Raw genomic sequence first — 20,416 nt, 5'->3', positions numbered from 1 at the left:
ACTGTGTACACCATAGACAAATCCAAGATGTGATCCCAGTGCAAATGTCACTAGATGCCTGCACCCCTAACAGCTCTTTGAAACTGAGTTTAGCAAGTATTCCTGTTGAGAGCGAGCTTGTTATCTGCTGAAGAGCTCTCCAGAGCAGGGATGTGCACTTTCGTGGCTCCAGGCCAACAAGCAATACAGAGAAATTCTGACTGCGCTATGTGCAGGAGGGACAGGCACACAGATACAGGGGAATATGTTCAGGAGCTGGAGTGTGAATTGAGACTGAAGGAGGCAGGGAAATTGTACCCCTATGAACATGCATGTAAAAATAAATGTGTGCAATCCTAGAGTCAGTTCTTAAATACATACCTGATAGTAGAAATACCAAATGAAGATAGAGGTATTTTCTCAAATAGAATTACTCCTGCTTGCACTGTATTGATCCCCCTTGTGAACAAAATGCTTCATTTGCTCTTCATTAATTCTGCTGCATAGTCTTTCATTTATGCAACAAAAAAGGCAGATCTTTTATACAGTCAACATTTAAGACTTCGAATCTTTGCTTTACATTACATTTCCTTGTGCTTTATTTTAAATGAACTCTCAAGCAAGATCAAAGATATGCATAACTTGAAAGACATTTCTACCTTTACAGCTACTGTTTATTTCTTCTAGTTGCTTGTTGGAATCATGGCTCTTCTGAGTGGAATATTAACAATAATGCTTCCAGAAACACTGGGAAAACCATTGACTAATACTTTGGTGGAAGCTACAGAACTGGGAAGAAACAAGAAGAGCTGTTCAGAAAAGACTCCTCCAGCACACAGTGGTGCAGCATTAGAAAAGATAGAGATGTTTGGTCAAGAAATAGTCAGCACTGAGAAATAAAGCAACAGCAAAATGGCTGTTCTCAATTTTAATCATTATCTAATTTATAAGATTTTTTTATTCAAAAAATGTGACTGTTTTATAATATCTGTGCCTTTTACTTTGTATCCAGTCTTGCCTTTTCAATAGAGCAAGTATATAAAACCTTTTCCATGTGACTGAAGTACTGCAGAAAATTTGAAAGGATTTCTAGATCCTTTGTCAAACTTACCCAGACTTAGAAAACCTATTTGACTTGCTGTGACTAGTTGGAATGATTACTCTAAATGTTGGAACCTACTTGATTACACATATGTAAAAAATATGCCAAATCTTTGCTTCACATTTTCTGCAGTTGGATTTGTAAACCCACCACAAAGTGCCCTGTCAGCTCTTGTCCTGTTGCAGCTGACAGTTACAGGCTTGAGACTTCAGAACATGGTAAACTCAGACAGTTATAATTCAGGAGAGAAGCCTTAATATTGCATCCAGTTATATCAATAATTTTAAACTAATTTGTTCTTTTTTTTTTCAAGTTTCCTACTAGAAAAGGTGCCATTGCTAATAAACGAAAGTATTCTGTGGAATAGCTTCTGACTGAAAAAATAATACTAAGTTTGCAAAATGTGCAAATAGTTTCTATATTCATTCTGTTGAATGGCAAATGTTTTTTTATTAATGGTTTAGAAAAAAATGTTCACTGGATCTACTGCTGTCTTAGTAAGTTCTTTTCAGTTTAGGTAAAACTAAAATGCCTGATGCCTTTGAAAGTCTTATTCATTCCAGACTGTTATTTCAGTGCTCCCCTTCTCACTTATTTCAGATCAGATCTAGAATCAGATTCTTCATAACTTTTAAGAGCTGCACCAGCAACTTTGCCAAATGCCTCCATCAAGGCCTTCTCAGTCGTCAGCAGAAAAGAATAAAAGATGTATGAGACTTACTCCCTTCACAGAGTTGGACTTAGTCATTAATGAATGTTTAGTAGACACAGTGTCTACGCACCATTTTTCTCATAGATCAGCTATGTGTAGCTCATTTTTCCTTTATGCCACAAAATCAGTTAGAAAAATATAATGTTAAAAATGGTAGCTGGAGGACACTGATCAGTAGAAGAGTTACCCGTTACTCTAGTCAAAGTGTCTGTAAATGTCCCACTGTTACTACACCTTATGCATGCATCAACACACTTGCTGGTGCAGTGATTCTGCCTTATGACTGTGGACCACAGAAAACTGGTAGATTGGAATGCATCATTCTGGCTTTTACTTTTATGGCGTTCTGACCCACATCCCCTTTTTCAGTCTACCTCCAGACCTGGGGGTTTCTTCCTTGCCAGAGGATCTGTATCCTCTTCACTTGGCCACTCTTGGTTTGAGGGGAGCAGCACAGGAACCTCCTGCGTGTCTAGGTTCAGACAGCCCTCTCTTGCCTGGGCTGTGTGAACCTTGTCATCCCTGGTTTGAAATCAGAGTTTTTCTTATCTTAGGCACCTACTCTCATGCTAGCTAGTACAATCTCATCAAAACAAGTCTTCCTTGTTTACTTCTATGCCATGTACCCCAAAATAAGGCATCCATATTACTGTAGATAAATATTCTATATGCTCTAGAGCTTAATGGTCACACTGTTCAATTATATCTGCACAGTCATATTAGTTTCAATGACTTCTGAAACCAGAATAATGGTTTATATCCCTTTAGAAAAGATTTTTCTCTTTACTGTGCTGTCCTATAGTGTCAAGTAGCATTTTGCCTGGTATTAGGATCATATCCTATATAAGGACTAACATGCTTCAAAGCAAGCAAAAATCAGTAAGTTTAAGTTTGGGGAGTTTCTGTGTGATAATTACATGGAAAGCAGAAAGGAATCTCTGTGTTCCCTTCAGTTCTGTGGGTGTTGTGGTATTTGCAGAGAAAACCTTCAAAGAGAACGGCATAGAATGCTATGGCTTCTGTCCAGATATATTAGTTCAGCAAAAGCATGTGCTTAACCTTACCCGTGTGAGTAATCGCATCATTATTCAGAGAACAACTTGAATACATACTTTGATGACTAAAGATAGGATTACTCACATGTTGTGGCTTTTTATTTTGCTGAAGAGCAGACCTAGTATTCTTCCACTGCTTTCAGATCCCTCTCCGCTTCCCAGGGCAGGACAGTTCCCCTTATCTGCAAGATCTGTTGCCAAACCCTGCATGCCCTGCCTTAAACAAGGGTTTAATCATTCTAAAAAAGAAAACATCATGCAGTACACCTAACAAGGAATTAAACTGGTACTGTTTGACATTACAACCACCCTCATTCCCTCCCCCAAGCCCCAAATAATTCCATTATTTTGAGATTCTTTCACACTGATCCTCCCTCTTTTATTAGTACAAGGTCCTATCTTTAACTCCTTAGTCTTAGGTGCTGGGGACAGTACAGTATGTTTCTAACAAGGCACTAAAGAACAATTGAAATTATTTTTTCTACTTCCTTACCTGCGGAATAACTGATTTGGGAGTTACCCTGCTAAGAACAGTCAATGCATGTTCTGTGTTTCTTTGCCTTGAGTGATTCAGGACTTGGTCATCTGTAATCAGTATATTTAAGGTAAAGAAAAAAAGATAAAACCAAAAATTATACCGAGCAATACTTACAGGCCAAAATTTAATGATGACTCTAAAACACTGCGTAGCTTGAACGGCTTTTAAACCTGAAAGCCAGTTCCTCTTGTTACTGAAGTCGGTTGGTATTTGGTCTGATTCAAATGAGACCTGAATTTCCCTGAACTAATGATGTTACCTTTTTTCCCTAGAAATATAAAGTTTATTGATCTACTTTTGTGATTTTATGCATAAATAATTTAGAGGATGCCTTGGCGTATCCTATTCTTTAACCTGAGGAAGCATATTACTGTAAAAAAGGAAATAGCATGTGTCTATACGTCTCTAGTATTTCCATTTGCTTGTTTTTTCCATATGGACAAAAATACATTTAACACTAGTCATACATTATAAATGTAGCATAAACAGGGTGAGTTGATTTCTTTCTCTTAAATATTCATAGGTTATCTAAATCCTCTCACAAGAGAGCACTGAGTTTGGGAACAAATGTTTCTGTTCCTGTGGGGCATATTTCCCTCTTGTTGCTCATAAAAAGAATCCCTTTTCATAGTTTCTTATCTGAGTCTTTAAGTTCTTTTATGCTTGTGTTTGTCTTCTCTATCTCAGTGCAAATTTACTTGCTGATCAATGTCTTCGGGGTTACATAATGGTTTTATGAGATACTGGATTAGAATGCTTGTCTGTCTTAATTGCTGGTCACTATTGCACAAGGACAAATGTTTTTGTCCTAAGTTTGATATCATGTTTCATTAGACAGTCTTGCAGTTTGTTAAAGACATAATTTCTGGGTTAAATCTAGGATTAAGAGCAATTATCATTAGTTTAATGATAACTAAGGAAAAATAGTAAATGTGTTTGATATTTTGAATCTGTATTTTAAAACTATGTGAAATGATGTATTATTTTCTACTTCAACGGCTCACTTTCTTTGTGCAAATTTCTATAGTTTAAACAATGATGTAGAAAAAAAACCACTATGCAAACTATGTGCAGTCTGTCAAATGCTTTGGGTGGTACCCTGAATGTCTGAACAAGGGGGTGAATCCTGCCAGAAAGCTGAAGGCTTTTGTGTTAATGGCTCTGTGGAAACAGAAGATGGTCTGACATCCCAGCTCTGGGATGGAGTGGACAACTCATTGGCATTCTCCTGTAGCTTTCACAGCTTATTTTTACCAACTTGTTAGCTGCAGTCACTTTGAAAGCCTCCACTGCATTGGGTTCAGCAACATGCAAGGCCTGTGAGTGTCTTTTGCAAGGACTTATAAAAAGGTGAGGTCACTTGCACCATGAAGGCATGATGCCAGAAAGGCATTTGTGGCTGCAAAAAGGAGGGTTTGAATTCATCCTGTGCTGTTTACAAACGTCTTAAAAATGCTTGTCTGAGTCTCAGAACAGATTCATAGGGCAGAAATCAAACTCAAGTATTAAAAGAAAAAAAGATGAGTGTTGGCAAAGGGACAAGTTTATTCTATCAGGAAAAACTCTACTAAATGCAGCCAAGCAGTATCTGTGTTGTTATATCTCTCATGAAGAAAGATTACAGCACATTTAAGTACTGGAAACCTAATATTGTACAAGATTCTGTATCAGGTGGCGTGTGCATTTTGGTAATGTGGGGGAGTGTGTACTCATAGAAAGGAGTTTGTTTGCCTGGAATATGTGGATTTAATACAATATATGTTAATTTTTTTAAATGTTTATTTATTTGCAATTATATGCAGAAATAAAGTCAAACACATGTTATTTAATCTTTACACCTTTACAAAATTTAATGAACTTTATCACCAACTCGGTTTGGCACATGCTCCCTTATGGGAGCTGGGCTCGTGCTCTGGCATTTCACAGAGATGCCATGGTTTAGTCTGGCAAGTAACATGTGTGTGTCTTTTCCCTGTTTGTGTTGGCAGGTGTAAATCCAGGTTTGGGTAATGTGTTAGGTGGTAACTATGACAAAATGTGCATTAAAAATTTGACATGTTTTGCATTTCAATTGCAGGAAGAATGTGATTCTTTTTTGCCTTTATTTGTGTAAGCTGGCTGGAGCAGTAGTCCCTTGGACACATTCAGTAGTGACAAAAATAGCTGCAGATATTGTAGAATGGGTATAAGTTGATCAGAAAAGAGAGTAGGTGACTATAGGAATGACAAAGCAATTTAACTTGTAATCACTTGGTGTTCAGTGGATGTGAAAACTAACTGTAACTCCCTCATGCAGGAACTGGAGTAGATAGACAGTGCAAGGAAAATGAGAATTGCAGCAATTTATAGCCCTACTCTTTGTGATTTTTCCCCTTAGCCCTTCTCAGTCACTTATTTATTTTTCACTTCCCTTAAATCTCTAATTAGTGCAAATTACTCATTTTTCCATGCATATTTTATTAATCTTATGTTTTCTGATTAAGTTACATCCATCACTTGGCTTCATCATTTGTGTTTTAATGGCTCTATATGTCCTTGCCAGGTGATTTAGGTTCTTCCCTGAAAGTAACCATAGTGAATGGTTCAAATATTTGTTTGCTAGCAAAGTTGCGAAACTTGAGTCATCCCTGAGATACTGATTTCAAGAGCACTGAGTTCAATCAAGCAGAGAAAAATCAAGTCTGAAAAGTATACCTGAAATGGGGAAGTATCCTTTTTTCATATGACTGATACATAGAAATGACTGCAGAGAGGTTTGTACACAAAACCAGCTCTTTTAAAGAAATTACTAACCTATGTTTATGAATAATCAGAAGTGATGGAGAATATCTCATTTAGTGACAAACCAGCTCTTCTCTCTCTGCATTCCTGTCTAACACACAGGCTTGGATACTGCTTGGGTGTTTGTTGCAGAGGAGTAAGATACAGCCCTGGAGTGCTCACAAGTATCTGGTTATTGACACTGCCTTATAATGTGCCATGTGGAGATGAACTGCCTTGCACAGCAATAAGAAAAAAACGAGCACCAAGGGGTGATCCTTGTGAAGATTCTGCCCACAGTCTCATTACCAGCGATGAGAATGAAAAGCAGTTTTGACTGAGGGTGATCATGAACATAGCAAAAGACCCAGCGACAAATGGGCAATCTCTCAGTAAATGTTTTCACAGAGCTTTTCATAGGAATGTCAGTACTGCTGGTATCTTCCTCATATTGAGAGAATTCCCCCAGAAGTAAATAACATGGGAAAACAGCAAAATGAGGAGCACCTTAACCTCTTTGCTGAAATAGTAACTTGCCATGGACACTGATGTTTTACTTGATCTTTGAACTGTCTAAAGAAGTGGCAGAGAAGGGATCCATATCATTCATTCATCAGATCAGAAATAGGTCAGCACTACTGTGTTGACAGAGGTAATTTCTGCTTATCTTTACTGCTCTATTCAGGAGAGTACACAAAGCAAAGGGAATGCTAAGGTAAAGGGAAACACTTCTTAAGCACTGCTCAAGCTGTGCTGGGATGCCACTGCTGGTCATTGCTCAGGAACAGCTCCAAGTACCATCAGGGCTGTGTTTATTCTATGCCAGGAGGTGGGTGCTCCCTTCCTGAGTGACCAAATCATGACTTGCACTCCGTCAAAGGATGCAATAGCCACTATCGCAGAGTACGTCAGGAGTGTCCTCGAAATACAAATAGGTGCATGTTGCACGTGGAATACTATTTAGCCAATTATTTGTTAGTTCAAAATGACATACTTTGCACAATACACATAAGAAAATATACACAAACATCCAGGGGGTCTTTAGCAGTTGGACTGTTACACAGAGCTACTTGTCTGTCCCTGTGCTTTTTCCCATCTTTCACAAAGAGGGCACCAACATCTGTAGCAAAAAACTTCTCATATCTTGAAGTCCTCAATACAGAATGGCTGATCTTCAGTTAATCAGGGCTCTGAGAGTTAGACCAAAGAGGCTCTATATTGTGCTGTTCATTTTAGGGAAGAGCAGAGGTAAGAAAAATGATGGCAGCAGTAAAGAGTTGAAATTGTTTCCCCTTATAGATGCCTGCATGGATAAACATTTGTGGTGGGAAGTCACACATCTAGATTACATAGAAAGGACAAACAAAACTTTTTCTTCATCATAAAATATGGTGTACCTTAGTTATGGGCACTTCAGAAAAACATGGTGTGTTCACCCTTCCAAAATACTTTAGCCCATGTAAAAGTAAGAGTTTCTCAATGAAATTACTGTAAGAGTTGGTATTGCAAACCAGCTCGACTTCCTGAGTGTCATTCTCAGGAGAAGACACACTGGGAATTCCCTGAAACATTCACCCCTGCACAAACGTCCAACACAGAAAACTTCAATCCAAATCATTCAAATTTGGTGAAGTTACAAGCAATGAGAAGTAGAATCTCAGCAGGAGAAATAGCAAGCAATTTTAATCCTAGCTGCCACTGCAGCCTCTTTATATTTGTAGGAAATTTCCATATGTGAAAGGATCTTCTCCAAAGCTATTGCAGATATCCTGCAATGACTTAGAATAGTGTCCATTTTATGGTCAATACACCAAGCCCATCCACAATTTCATAAACGAGCAAACCTCCATTCCTCCGCCTCCTTCCCTGTCATACTCAACAGCCTATTTTCAGAGCACTCAGAAAAATCAAGCTATACTATAATTTTGGCAGAATTATTCCTTGTTCCTTTCACCGTTAAAGGAAAAAAAACCACCCTAAAAATGATGCATCTAAAAAAAATCAGTGATTACATGTGTGTAATATATCATGGCTTTAGTTTTACTCTTTAAGAACACAGCTAGTTTGGGAGGCAAGAACAGCTAGTTGCGTGTTGTTCATGCTGTTGCGGTATGTAGAGATGCCCTTCAGATGTCTGCTGGTCTGTATTTAAATGGCTACGAAGAAAAGGCACCTGCTTGGAAGATCCATGGCAAATGCTGTTCAACAGGGCTGGAGGGGAACAGTCTGTAAACGCTGTCCTGCTGAGCCTGTTCAGGGACAAATGCTCAGACTGTCAAATATTAGCCAAAATGTCTTGCCAATGGCAAATGCCCTGGAGCCAAGAAGCCCTGGGATACAATTTCATCCTAGTGATTCTGCAGACAGTTTGGTTTTGACAAGCTTGTTTTTCTCTGCTGAAAAAGGTTAATCCAAACAGTCCTGCCTGGCTGTGCTCATAAGGCGTTTGTGGTTTAGCAAGGACTCGTTCTTCATTGACCTGTGATGACTGAAATGACCAGGCCCACGGACATGCTGTGTTACTGCCATCCTGACTGCTAGCATGATTGCTTAAGCACTGTGGCAATCTTAAGGCAGTTTCAGAAACATTCAGAACATAATTAATTGCTTGTAGGAGAGGAAAAAAGACAATATATTCTGCTCAGGACAGCGGGGTCTCTTGAGCCTCCTCTGGAGTGCACTGGGGAAATCATCAAGGGAAAAAGTTACTGTCAGGCGGCGAAGGGCATGGCTCCAGCAGCGTCAACGCACGGCTGCTGGGCTCTCCTGGGAGAGGTGCCAGCGCTGGCAGTGGACTTTTCCCAGGCACAAACAGCTCCTTCATTAGCAGAGGGACGCAGAGCCGGGCACTCGGGAAGCCGCCTTGGGGAAGGGGAGCTGCCGGCAGCCCCTGTGCCCCCCCCCTCCCCGCCAACGTGCCCTGTCCTCTCCTGCTCCACTTCCCCGCCCTTCCCAGGACGGCAACTCTTCCAGGCAGGACCAGGGGCCTCCTCCTCAGCAGGTATTGCCTTCTCTCTCTGCTTGTTGTTTTTTTTGGACCGTACTTCCAGTCAAAGAGAGAAATGTTAGATGATAGAGCCCTTTTTGCTGCTGAGGGTCAGGGAAGGTGCCCATGGGGGCCGTGCGGGGGCCTAGCGCTGGCCCTGGGGACTTTCCATGAGGCACAAACTGGCTTCTTAAGCTCAGGCAGGGAGGGGTTTAGGCTGCATGTAGAGGCGGCCATGCAGTATAAGCATGGTGGCTGTCACAGCTGGTTGTGGTGTAAGTGGTGTGAGCTTCAGGGTTTGGCTGGAGGTGTGAGATCCCTGCTGCCCCGGGGGGGACCACAGGGCCAGCTAGTGCTCAGGTTCTCCCTGCTTCCCCCCTCTCCCCACACAGAGAGGCAACGGGCTCAACAACCCTCACTCTGAGGGGAACAAGGATCACTGACCTCTCCAGTTTTGGAGAAAAGTGAGAGCATTGCTTGATTTGTAGGTGCTGCTGGTGGAGGTTACTATTGTTGGTAGCTCACAGGGTGAGTATAACCATCCTTTAGGAGGTATTTCCTGGGCATGCATACGTGAACAGCTATCTGAAAGAGGAGCTAAGGCCTCCTGGGTAGCCTCAGGGTCTCCTGTGAGGGTGGCTCAGAGACATCTGCTTTCTGGCAGTGTTGCCATATGTGCAGAAAGGCTGAGGGGATCTCAAGGAGCCTCCAGAGTCCTTTGTTTAGTGAAGAGCATTCTCACCTTCCTCCTGTGGCAGGTCCCAAGCATCCATCTCACAGAGCAGCCCAAATCACATAAAAGAGACCAGGCCAGAGTTAAAAGGCCAAAGTCAGCCAACCCCCAGGAATGGATTGAGAGCTTCATGAAGTGTCTGTAACTACTGTTAGCAAAGAGCCTGGCAAAACCCCTCTCTGGTGTCAGATGAAGGGAAGCAACACCAAGGGTGTTTGTAAACTGGGGAAGTGAATAAACAAGAATGATCTGCAAAAAAAAGGAAAGGAGAAAGTGCTCTGTGTCAGGCACAGACAGGTATGGTGGATGTGGAGCACCTCCAGCAGTTCGGAAAGGCTGGAGCCTTTGCTCCCTGGTACTGCAGGCTTCAGGCAATCCAAAACAATGTTTCAGCAGTTAGTATGGTGCGAGTTAGTTTTAAAAAAACCTCACAGGACTTAAAATGTAACAGGTATTGGTTTTCTTTAGTTACTTCTTGTTGATCCATTTTCTGGTCAACAGTTCAGCTGGGCTTTAACTGTTCATTTGGGTGTGCAAATATGCCCAGTTTGGTAGGTCAGCTGGGTTGCGACAGAAGCTAAGAGCGGCCAATCTGCCGGGGAAGCACGTACATGGAGTTGAGCCATAGGGGAAAAGGGTATGGCGAGGGGCCATGCCTGTTACACAGAGGTGCCAAAGCAATTATGTTCGTTCGTGCAGCTCTTCCAGCTGAGGGATGCTGGTTTCCCAGGGCCCATCACAGACTGAGGGGCAGCCTGGAGGGATCACAGGCCGAGAAGCTACAGCTGCAGCTGGCACTGGGTGTGCATGTTCGTGTGTGTGTGTGTGTGTGTGTGTGTGCACATGAGTGTGCTGGGGACCAGTGTACTTATCCATATTGATCATGCTATCCACTGCTAGAATGATGTTAAGGCTGAAGGTTAGTGGCACTCAGAGGTAATAGATCCCCATGCACTACACGAGGCTGACGTTGTTTCCTCAGCTGTGGGAGTTGGAAGATTGAGTCACATCACAAAACATTATTTTAAAAAAATAATTTATTCTGGCCTGGGAGGAGCAGGAGGATGGCAGGGGCACAAAGCCCACATCAGGCAGCCAGTGTCTCCTCTTTGCTGGAGAATTACAGCTCCAGGTGGCTCTGTCTGGCTTATGTCCCATTCTTCTGACACTAAGAAAGGACAGAGAACTAAAGGGTCCCTAACACCCTTCCCCTCCCTCCCCCAACAGATGCTGCAACTGATTTGCCTTTTAAATGCTGATTTTTGGAAAACCCGCAGCACAGGCCAGTCTGAGGAGGTGCGAAGTGTCACCCCAGCTGCCATTAAGCTGGCTGCCACATCAGCTAAAAATACTTTCTCCTCGTGTGCCCTCCCAGCAAGGTGCAGGGCTGCCTGCTGGGGCGGGCTGCGCTGCCAGGGCAGAGCCGCAGGTGAGCCTTGTGTTCGCAGCGGGCTCAGTGGCTCTGCGAAGCCCGAGCTGTGCTTGCTCATACAAGCATGGGTAGCCTCTGCTTTGCACCTGGTTAATTTTTGGCACATTAGCACATTCAGGCTTGATGTGCTCCTGGACTGAAGCAGTAAGTGCTAGAAAAACAGTGTGTTTGATGGGTGTCCATCATGGCTGCCTGAGCCCTTCCTGCAGGCTCCAGCACTGCCAGCAGCCCCCTCCCACCCTCACTGGCTTTTGCAACATTGGGATCAGCTGATAGTGAACTGGCTCATCTGCGAAGATCCCATCCGAATTGGGAAGACTTGTGAAACCTGAACCTCTGCCGAGCTGCAGCTCCCCTTTCTTCCCCAGCAGCAGGGAGGTCAGTCAGGAAATTCAATCTCCATCAGAGTCCAAGAGCTTCAGCGAACAAGAGCAGTGAGCGGCAACCGAGAGAGCACATCGCTGGCAGATGCGTAATGTACCCGGCACATATGTTCCAGCAGGACTGTGGTCATCCCGGACTGTCGGGAGGCTCACTGAGTGTTCTGGCAGCCACACGTTATTTCCACAGCTGCCAGTGCTGAGCGAGAAGGTTTGTTAACAAAAATGTATTTAGAGACCTTTCTCAGAACTAATTTTCCTAACAGAAGTAACTTCAGCATTATTAAAGCTCCCCTAATTTCTTGTTACTCTTTTTTACGTTTTCTGTGTTGTTGGGGTTTTTTTTAATAAAAATTGCCAGTACAAAATATTCTGGAGACTATGGTAAGGAAACATATGTCGTCTGTGCTCTGACCCTCCACAGACATTCCCGGTGCAGGTGTCTGAGGCAGCTGGGGGCGATGGTAGAGCTGGGGGGTGGAGGTCCCATTCAAATTGGCATTTTTTCAGACTGGGTCTGTGGGTGGCAGCAGTGGAGGCCAGCAGTTCTGGTTCAGTGTGCATCTTTACCCCTGCACTGTGTCCTCTTTCCCTGCTGTGTGGGCAGTTTAATAGTCAGCTTGTGAAAGATGTAATAATTAACAGGAAGAAACATAAGCATCTCCCTGAGAGGAGGAAGAAGAGTTGTAACAACCCTCGGCTGCAATAAAGAAGGAATGCCTGCTCCTCTCTCCCTTCCTACATAACAGGGACATCAAATTTTAAGTAGTAAAACCTCAGGGGTAAGTGAGAAGCAGTGTGAAGAGTTATAAGCAACGATCTCATAAATAAACCTGACCTATCGTATCCCACACAGTCTGTCTTGCCTACACTTACATCAAAGATGCCAAAAGCCACAGTAAGGTGGGAAATCAGCCCGTCCTTATAACTGCAGGCACTGCTTTCCAGAAAAGGTTCTCGGAAAGACATTAGCGAGGCTGGATTTCTACAGTGAAGGAAAAGCGAGTCCTGCAGAAGAAAGCAAGACTGTAAGGGAGCAAGACCAAAGGTCCCTATCACTCAGCATCCTCTCCAAAAGCAAATATTGGTAGATATTCCAGGAAAATGTAAGAGCCATAGGAGATTTCTCCAAATTTCCAAAGGAGATTCTCCCCCTACATCCCTGCCCAGCTTTTGGCAGTAACCCCCTGAAGGAGTGCCTGAGCCAGCAGGTGCGCCCCAACTCACCTGTTTCAAAGCTGCTGAAGGATTTATCACATTTGGGATTACCCAGTGTCTTTTGGGCCCATTTATTTCCTGGCTTTGGGGAGTTTGCAGGGTGCAATGCATTGCATGGTTCAGTTATGCTTCATGGCTCTGCTGGTGTGAAACCTGTTACCTGGATGTAGCCAGGCAAAGAGGCTGGCAACTCGCTGGGATGGGCAGCCAGGGGATTATCAACCAGGAGCTGTGCACCACTCAGCAGGGCAGGTGCCAAGCTCTGAAACTTGGCCAGGATAAGGGAAAATAGAGACATTGCACCTCCTGTAGTAGCAATCAGCAGTTGATGATGCTGAGGAGTGGAGTGGGGCTGCTCCCAGGACACATAAAGCAGGTTATAAAGCAAGGCAAAGAGAGGCAGATATAGAGGCTCCTGGGGCAGCGAGGCTGACTGGCTCCTGGGGGCCACCGTGTGCTGCTGGGAAAGCATGGCAGCCTCAGGTGCCTATGAACCTGCCCAGAGCAGTGGGTCATGCTGGCAGGTACAGGGGCTAAGGATGATTTGGAGACCTCAGGTCACTAGGGACACACAATCTCCCAGGGTACATCTAGCTTCTCTTCCCACACTTTTCCCACCAAAGCATCATGACCCAAACAATTTTTGGATGTAAGAGTGTAAACTGCCAGGCTGTACCCTGTGAAACTATGCATTGTGTTCAATATCTAAAATTCCCGTTTTCTAGGACAGAGCTAAGCAGGTAACCCAGTCCTCAGGGTCAGAGGGGGAACCCTGCAGGGGAACTAAGATGTTTGTTAAGAAAAACATCTTCCCCAATGTGCTGGACCCTCTGTTCTGCGTCACCAGTTTGCTTCCTGTGCGATTTGCTTCCACTGCCCAGACAGTGACAGACCTCATTGCTGAATATCCTGATGTTCAAACAACCTTTTTGGTCGTGGTGCCTAAAAGCCAGTTGCCCCAAAGCTCCAACTTTTGCCTGTGACACGATGGAAGACTAGACAGTTGCCTCACTCCTTCAGGTTTCATTGAAAAAACCTTGTCCCAGATTGCTACAGCGCAACCACCAGTGCTGTACGTACAGATCGCTCTTGCCCTTTGCTCTTGTGCTGAGAATGGGGTAGTGGCTGTTGAAATACTTTTCAAAAATCTGTTGTCATAATGAGGGCTGATGATTTTCTAAATCTTCGCCTTAGTCTTGGTTGTGTGCAGCAGTTAGTCTTCAATTAGTTGCCCCAGGGTAGTAGTGTTACTTTTCGTGGGGGTATTTGATAGCCTGACAAGGGTGTCTGACAGGGATACTGGTGACATGGGATATTTTATTTCCAAATGCAGGTAGGCTCTGGCTTTGCATCCTGGAGATGGCAGCGCCCAAGGTTGCAGTGGTTGGTGCAGGAGTCATCGGCCTGTCCACAGCACTGTGCATTGTGGAGACTTATCCCAGCTGTTCTGTGACAGTCCTTTCAGAGCAGTTCAGCCCCAACACAACGAGCGACGTTGCAGCTGGGATGCTCATCCCTCACACCTACCCAGGTGCGTGCAACCTGGCCTGGTGCTGCCCATGGGCACCTCATGTGGCGGTGCGCCTGGGTGCACAGCGAGGCACAGAGGTTCAGGAAGAAAAGTGCCATGACCTGTGTTCCCCATCTGTCCTGTCTCCTCGACACTGACTTGTATGCTTCTCTGCATTATTCTTCTCTGTATGTTTGGTTTTGTTTATACGCAGGCACACCAATCCACGTGCAGAAGCAGTGGTTCAAAGACACTTTCACTTACCTTTTTGCCATCAGCAATTCAGCCGAGGCATCAGAGGCTGGCATTCACCTGGTCTCTGGGTAAGGATGGCCCCCCTGCCCGAGCAGATTTTGGTACGTTTGTGATGTGTCCTGGAGCAGGCAGAGAGGTTTTCCTTTCTAGAGTTCAGGCGTATTCCCTTCATGGAGTAGCTCTTATGACCATATTCCCAAGAAATTGCATTGCAGCTGCTCACATACAATGTATTTTCAAGCAAAATCCATCCATAGGCGTGGAAAGAGAAACCACTCAAGACTGGTCAGCACCAAATGTCTTTTAATAACTGATGTTTTCCATACTGTCATCCACCAGTTGCTTGCAGTAGGGGTGGCCTTCATAGAGATGGGACTGCAGGATCTTCCAGCTTCAGCAACTCAGTATAGGCATGCAACTGGGGGGGGTGTGGGGGGTGTCTGTGTGTGCGGTGTTAGGAGTGTTTCATGCTGCCTATTATGTACACAGAAATTCATCTCTTGGGAGTGTTGAGGCTGGGCACTCTGTAGCTTTATGGGTACACGAAAAAATGTGACCAGGTGTGGAAACGGCCCTACGTGGTCCAGCCAGGGTGGCTGCAGCTGTGGTGGGGACACTGTGTGAGGGGACTTTGTACTTCTACAGCTGGAAGTAGTGGTATAGCTGGAAGATCTCTCTGCAGTTTGTTTATCCTGGTGTGTCACCCTCAAGCTCGGCTGTGGAAGCCCTCTTGCCTGTTTGCCAAGGTGGATATTGCAGCAGCAGGCAGCAACGTTTCCCCACTGCTGTTAATCTTGCAGAGCTGCACTGATGAGCAGGAACAGGTTCCTGAGTTCTTGAGTTTGTGCTACGATTGCCATGACAGATAACATGGCAGAGCAATAGTGGGTAAATTTTGCAGCTTTTTCTCTGTGTCCTTTTAGGTGGCAGGTCTTTAAAAACACTCCCAAGGAAGAGTTACCTTTCTGGTCAGATGTCGTCCTGGGATTTCGACCAATGTCCGAAGCAGAACTCCAGAAGTTTCCACAGCACCAATTTGGTCAGGCCTTTACGACACTGAAATGTGACTGTCCACCCTACCTGCTGTGGCTGGAGAAAAGGTTGGTCTTTCTGCAGGCTGGGTACAGAGAGAGAAACCCAGGCAGAGGGACTAAGGGCACACTGGGGATTCCTTGAGAGCCTTAGGTTTGAACAAAATTGAAAAAGGGCCATTTCTCACTGGGGAAAATCCAGCAAGCTCTTCCTTGGGGAGAAGCACAAGAAATAAATATCCAATTTTTTCAAAATGTGAAAGTCCCCATTTATGAATGTCCACTTCCTACCACTGTGGCTGTACAGTTGGACTTAGAGTGGGAGCACCTCTGGGCATAGGTCTGACATAGCCACAGGGGCCGTGCTTGGCCAGCCAGACCTTGAAGGTACATCAGGAACCCACCCATCGGGAACATTGTCCTAAGAAAACAAGTAGGTTCTCCTCATTTGTCAGACTTCCCAAATAATATCCCTCTGTTCTTGAAGATACATCCAACCCCTGGGAGAATAGACATGTCAGGGAAGATGTCTTATCTGTGAAGACTTTGCACATCAGAAGTAGCTGGACCAATTAATCTCAAATTTGGTCAACTATTGCAATCGTTTCTTAATCCAGTCAGGTGAAAAAAGGTCAAATAGCATCACCTTGTAACAAACCTTTTGGAAATGTTTGCCTGTGTAAGATGGGTGATGCACTCACTCTGAGGAGTCGTGGCTTCACAGTTCATGCCTGAATTGACATGAAAGTTAGAAAATTTGCCAATTTCCAGATTTCCAAGTTTCCCCAAAAGACATGGATTTTTGAGAACTGTAGGAGAGTCAGGATGCAGATCTAAAAAGGTTCTGACACTGGGATGTGTATTTAATCCATTTAAGTACCCCTGAAGTGAGCAAATAGCTGTTTCTGCTTGAGAGCAAGATGATTTGGGGTTAAGTAAAGGGACATGTACCGACACTGTGGTACAAATTGCCAGCTCAGCCGGTTGCTTGGATGCCTTTCATCTCACTGCAAAATGTGAAAAAACGTTTCTTGTTCTAGCAGCCAGCCAGGCTGGGAGTATTCCAGTGGCACCAGTGCCACGTGAGGTCTATGCTGTCTCCTCAGTGCACATGCTCTGTTACATTTCATTGCCTAACCAAATCCGAAATTTCTGCTGAAGCACAACTAAGTTGTACAACCCATTTAGTATCTGCCATGTGATTTCTGCTCTCTTCTTATTCCTGCTGTAGCCTTCTCATTTCTCAAAGGATGTAGTCTAATAAGATGATCAAGCTGCTTTTCTTTCTCTTCTCTCTGGTGATGAGAAGTGAGAGCATATTAAACATGTAACTAATACTCAAATCCCTAGTGACCTGAGCAGTATTTATAGACCATTCTCTTGGCAATCCACAAGGAAAATTGTTTTTGTGCCCACCCTGCTGGTCCAAAAATGGACTTCAGGAATTTTTTCCTGATTGGTTGCCTGAATTCAGGAGTTTTCAGCAGTTTTTTTAATGGTATATTTTTTATGGCATGATGGCAGAGTCCAAATTACAACACTTACAAGCTCTCCCAGCAAGCTGCCCAGGCAGAGCTGCTGCTGTTCTTCCCAGCCACCCTCAGCATCCTGCTGCACCAAACCCTGGAGCATCAGCTGAGCCCTGGATCCTCAGCTCATTCACTGCTCTGTGGGAAACCACGGCCTTTACAGTGGGGCTGATCACTTTGCCAGATGCCAGAATATTGCAAAGGAGAGGATTTCCCACTTAGTGCATCATCATCACAGCCCTGTCTCCTGACCTGCTAATACTAAAAGCCCCACTAAAGATCCCCAGCAACTGGATCTGCCTGACAGCGTGCACTGACTCCATCTCATGCCAGTGTCTTTCCACAGGGAAGGGCTTCAAGCCTCAGGCAGGTTCAGGGTGGAATTTGGCTTGAAATTGAGCTCAAAGATGAACCTCAAGAAAGGGTGAATTTTGCTGAAGAGCAGACACAGATGTATAGAGCTCTGAGCTGTCCCAGGTGACTCCTGGCTGCTGCTCTAGAAGGTTATGAGTGTCCAGGAGGTCCCATGCCACATTTGACCAGCCTGTGGGGATGTCTTGGGTACCCCAGGGCTTTGCACATGGCAGAAGATGGCTAAGTGTCTTTTGGTGTCAGGCAGGTGAGTTGGCAATTAATGCAACAGAATGTAACAGGCACATTAAAAGGGGTGTAGTACAGCAGCGCTGTCACTAGCAGAAGTGAGCTGGTGAATACATCTTATGTTTTTCAGCTTGCTTGAGCTGTTAAAGCTTGGTACTGTTATAGAAATGCATCAGTGAGACCGTGAGAACCCGACTGTCTGCCTAGGGTCTTATGCCAGACCCTTCTCTAATATTAATCAACTTGCTGTATCTTTTCTAGACCAAACAAGGTAAAAAATAGTTTTGATGAAATCAAATCAGACAAATCACAAACAGAAACCCCGTGACATTTTCTTTGCTTTTCGTCCCATCTGTTGTTTGGTTTTGATTGGTATGTTAAAGGCAACCCATCCCCTTTACTTAATGTGCATAATAATTACATGAGAGTTTAGGGCTTTCTCTTCTGCCTCACTTCTGGAGTCTTTGTGCAGGTTGAAAGCAACTGGCGTCCAGATGTACACCAGAAAAGTTGCAGACTTGTGGGAGCTGCACAGTGAATATAACATCGTCGTCAACTGCACAGGCATTGGAGCCCACCACCTGGTGGGGGACAAGAAGCTCTTCCCTGTCAGGGGACAAGTACTCAAGGTTCATGCTCCCTGGGTAAAAAACTTCATCCGGGAGGGGGATGGCATGACTTACATCTACCCAGGGATACTCAGGGTAACCATAGGGGGAACCAGGGAAAAGGAGAACTGGAATCTCTCCCCTGACCCTGGCACTACCAAAGACATCTTTGACAGATGCTGCTCCCTTGAGCCCTCACTGCAGGGAGCTCAGGATATCAGGGTGAAGGTGGGCCTGAGGCCATCCAGACAGTGTGTGAGACTGCAGAGAGAGGTCTTGAGCCAAGGAGGAGTTAAGCTCCTGGTGGTCCACAACTATGGGCATGGGGCAGGTGGCTTTTCAGTGCACAGGGGCACAGCCAAAGAGGCTGCTCGCCTGGTGCAAGAGTGCATTGCTGCCCTGCAAGGCGCCTCATCAAAGGCCAAGCTTTGAACTCCAGAGGCTCCTTTTCCATTTACAACAGGCTAGTGTTGAATCTCCTAGTAGCAACTTTGGACATTTATTCCACTATCAGATAGAAGGAACCTAAGACAATAGCTTGTGCCGTTGCAGATGCTTGATGGTGTCTTGTGTGGCTTCCAGCTGCCACCTTGGAAAGATATGATGGGTTGATCCAAATATTAGTCCAGCTGTCCTTCTCCTCCATCTGGCATTGTTTCTTCCCTGGGCATTTCTCCTAGCCTCATGTTGAGGAGAAGGCAAGATATGTAAATATTCTTCAGAGAACAGAGATCAGAATGCTGCAGTATAATATAAATATCAATTTAGCATTTTTTCATCTGCATCTAAAGGGTATTGGACGCACTAGGTTCAGATTCAGCAAAAACTAGCTCTCTCCTCTTGTACCAGATTTAATCTAGTATTGCCCTCGCCCCTGCCATGTTGCTAACAAACTTTACCATTTTTCATATTACTTACAAGGAAAAGAAATCCCCATGCAGTGCTGCATTGGAGTGCTCCAGGTCAGCTCTTACAGAAAGCAATGTTAGGTCACTGTCATGCACAGTGATTAGGCAAGTGTGATTTTAAGAGCAGGTCTGTGACACTGATCACTGCATTTGCTCATATTACACCTTAGAGAACTTAACTCAGTTTCTGCGGGAGGAAGTTGCCCCTATGAGGTACAGTTTTGTCCATTTTTTTCTCACACTTGTTTGCAAATCTTTTTTTTTTTTTTTCTCCAAACCCCTTAGATTTTGCTCTCAGACACAGAATGATTCTTCCCCCCAACAGCAGCATTGACATGGCCCATGTTCTACAGAAAAGGATTTTTCAGGGTGGGTTTGGGAACACAAGTAACTCTTTTCTACTTTGCATCAGCACTGGCTGCTTTCCTTGCAACAGCTGCTATGAATAAATCGGTGACAAACCAACAAGGATCTTAACACCAGCTTCAGTTTCATAAAAGAGAGAAGAGCCATTTAAGACTAGATAAACACTCTAAAGACAAATTTGTCTGTAACTGAATGTGAATGAGCTCCTCTGCCATAAGGAAGCTGAGCCACCAGAGCCCAGGCCCTCACTCCATGGCAGAGGCTGAGCTGGGCAATTCAAGCCCTTTCATGTGGCTGAAGATAGTCACTCCCAAAAACTGGAGCTTACCATCCAAGTAGAGGTCTGACAGTGATTAAACCACTCATTGATCTTAAATGGCTCATTCAAGAGCATTAGCATCCACTTTTGCCTAGGTTATTTTTGTCCTTACAGCTACAAAACAAATCAAAATCCTTCAAGAATTCACATTATTAAAATGAACTGATAAATAAAGTTCTAATAATGGAGCGAAGGTCACTAGTGTTTCATTTCATAAACAAGGGGGGTTCTTTCATTTAGGCTGTCCTGATGGGATGACAAAAGGCCACATTCAAACAGGACTGCCAACTCCTGATGTTCTCATGGGGGATGAGGACAGTCATCCTTTGCAAGGGACAGATGTCCGAAGAAACAGCACAAAATTAAATTATAGGTCAATAAGCACCTAGGATCAG

General features: G+C 44.3%; 2 protein-coding genes across 2 annotated transcripts in view; both read left to right on the top strand.

Annotated features, from left to right (window-relative positions):
- The window catches only part of SLC22A16 (solute carrier family 22 member 16), a 37,721-nt gene extending 32,321 nt beyond the window's left edge, over positions 1-5,400 (top strand). Inside the window, exon 8 of the mRNA XM_074896154.1 lies at positions 667-5,400. Coding sequence (XP_074752255.1) covers positions 667-879 — 213 coding nt within the window. The 3' untranslated portion in view covers positions 880-5,400. The remainder of the gene's footprint in view (positions 1-666) is intronic.
- A 3,591-nt stretch (positions 5,401-8,991) lies between these two features.
- DDO (D-aspartate oxidase) lies at positions 8,992-20,209 on the top strand. Its single transcript, XM_074923416.1, has 5 exons — positions 8,992-9,147; positions 14,229-14,426; positions 14,620-14,728; positions 15,584-15,760; positions 18,293-20,209. Exons 2-5 carry the CDS (start codon positions 14,255-14,257, stop codon positions 18,858-18,860), a joined length of 1,026 nt encoding a protein of 341 aa, XP_074779517.1. The 5' UTR covers positions 8,992-9,147; positions 14,229-14,254; the 3' UTR covers positions 18,861-20,209.
- Positions 20,210-20,416: the final 207 nt, after the last annotated feature.

The sequence above is a fragment of the Athene noctua genome, chromosome 1 (assembly GCF_965140245.1).
Source record: "Athene noctua chromosome 1, bAthNoc1.hap1.1, whole genome shotgun sequence".
Taxonomy (NCBI): Eukaryota; Metazoa; Chordata; class Aves; order Strigiformes; family Strigidae; genus Athene; species Athene noctua.
The sequence above is the reverse complement of the archived record's forward strand: the minus strand, read 5'-3'. Positions and strand labels throughout refer to the sequence as shown.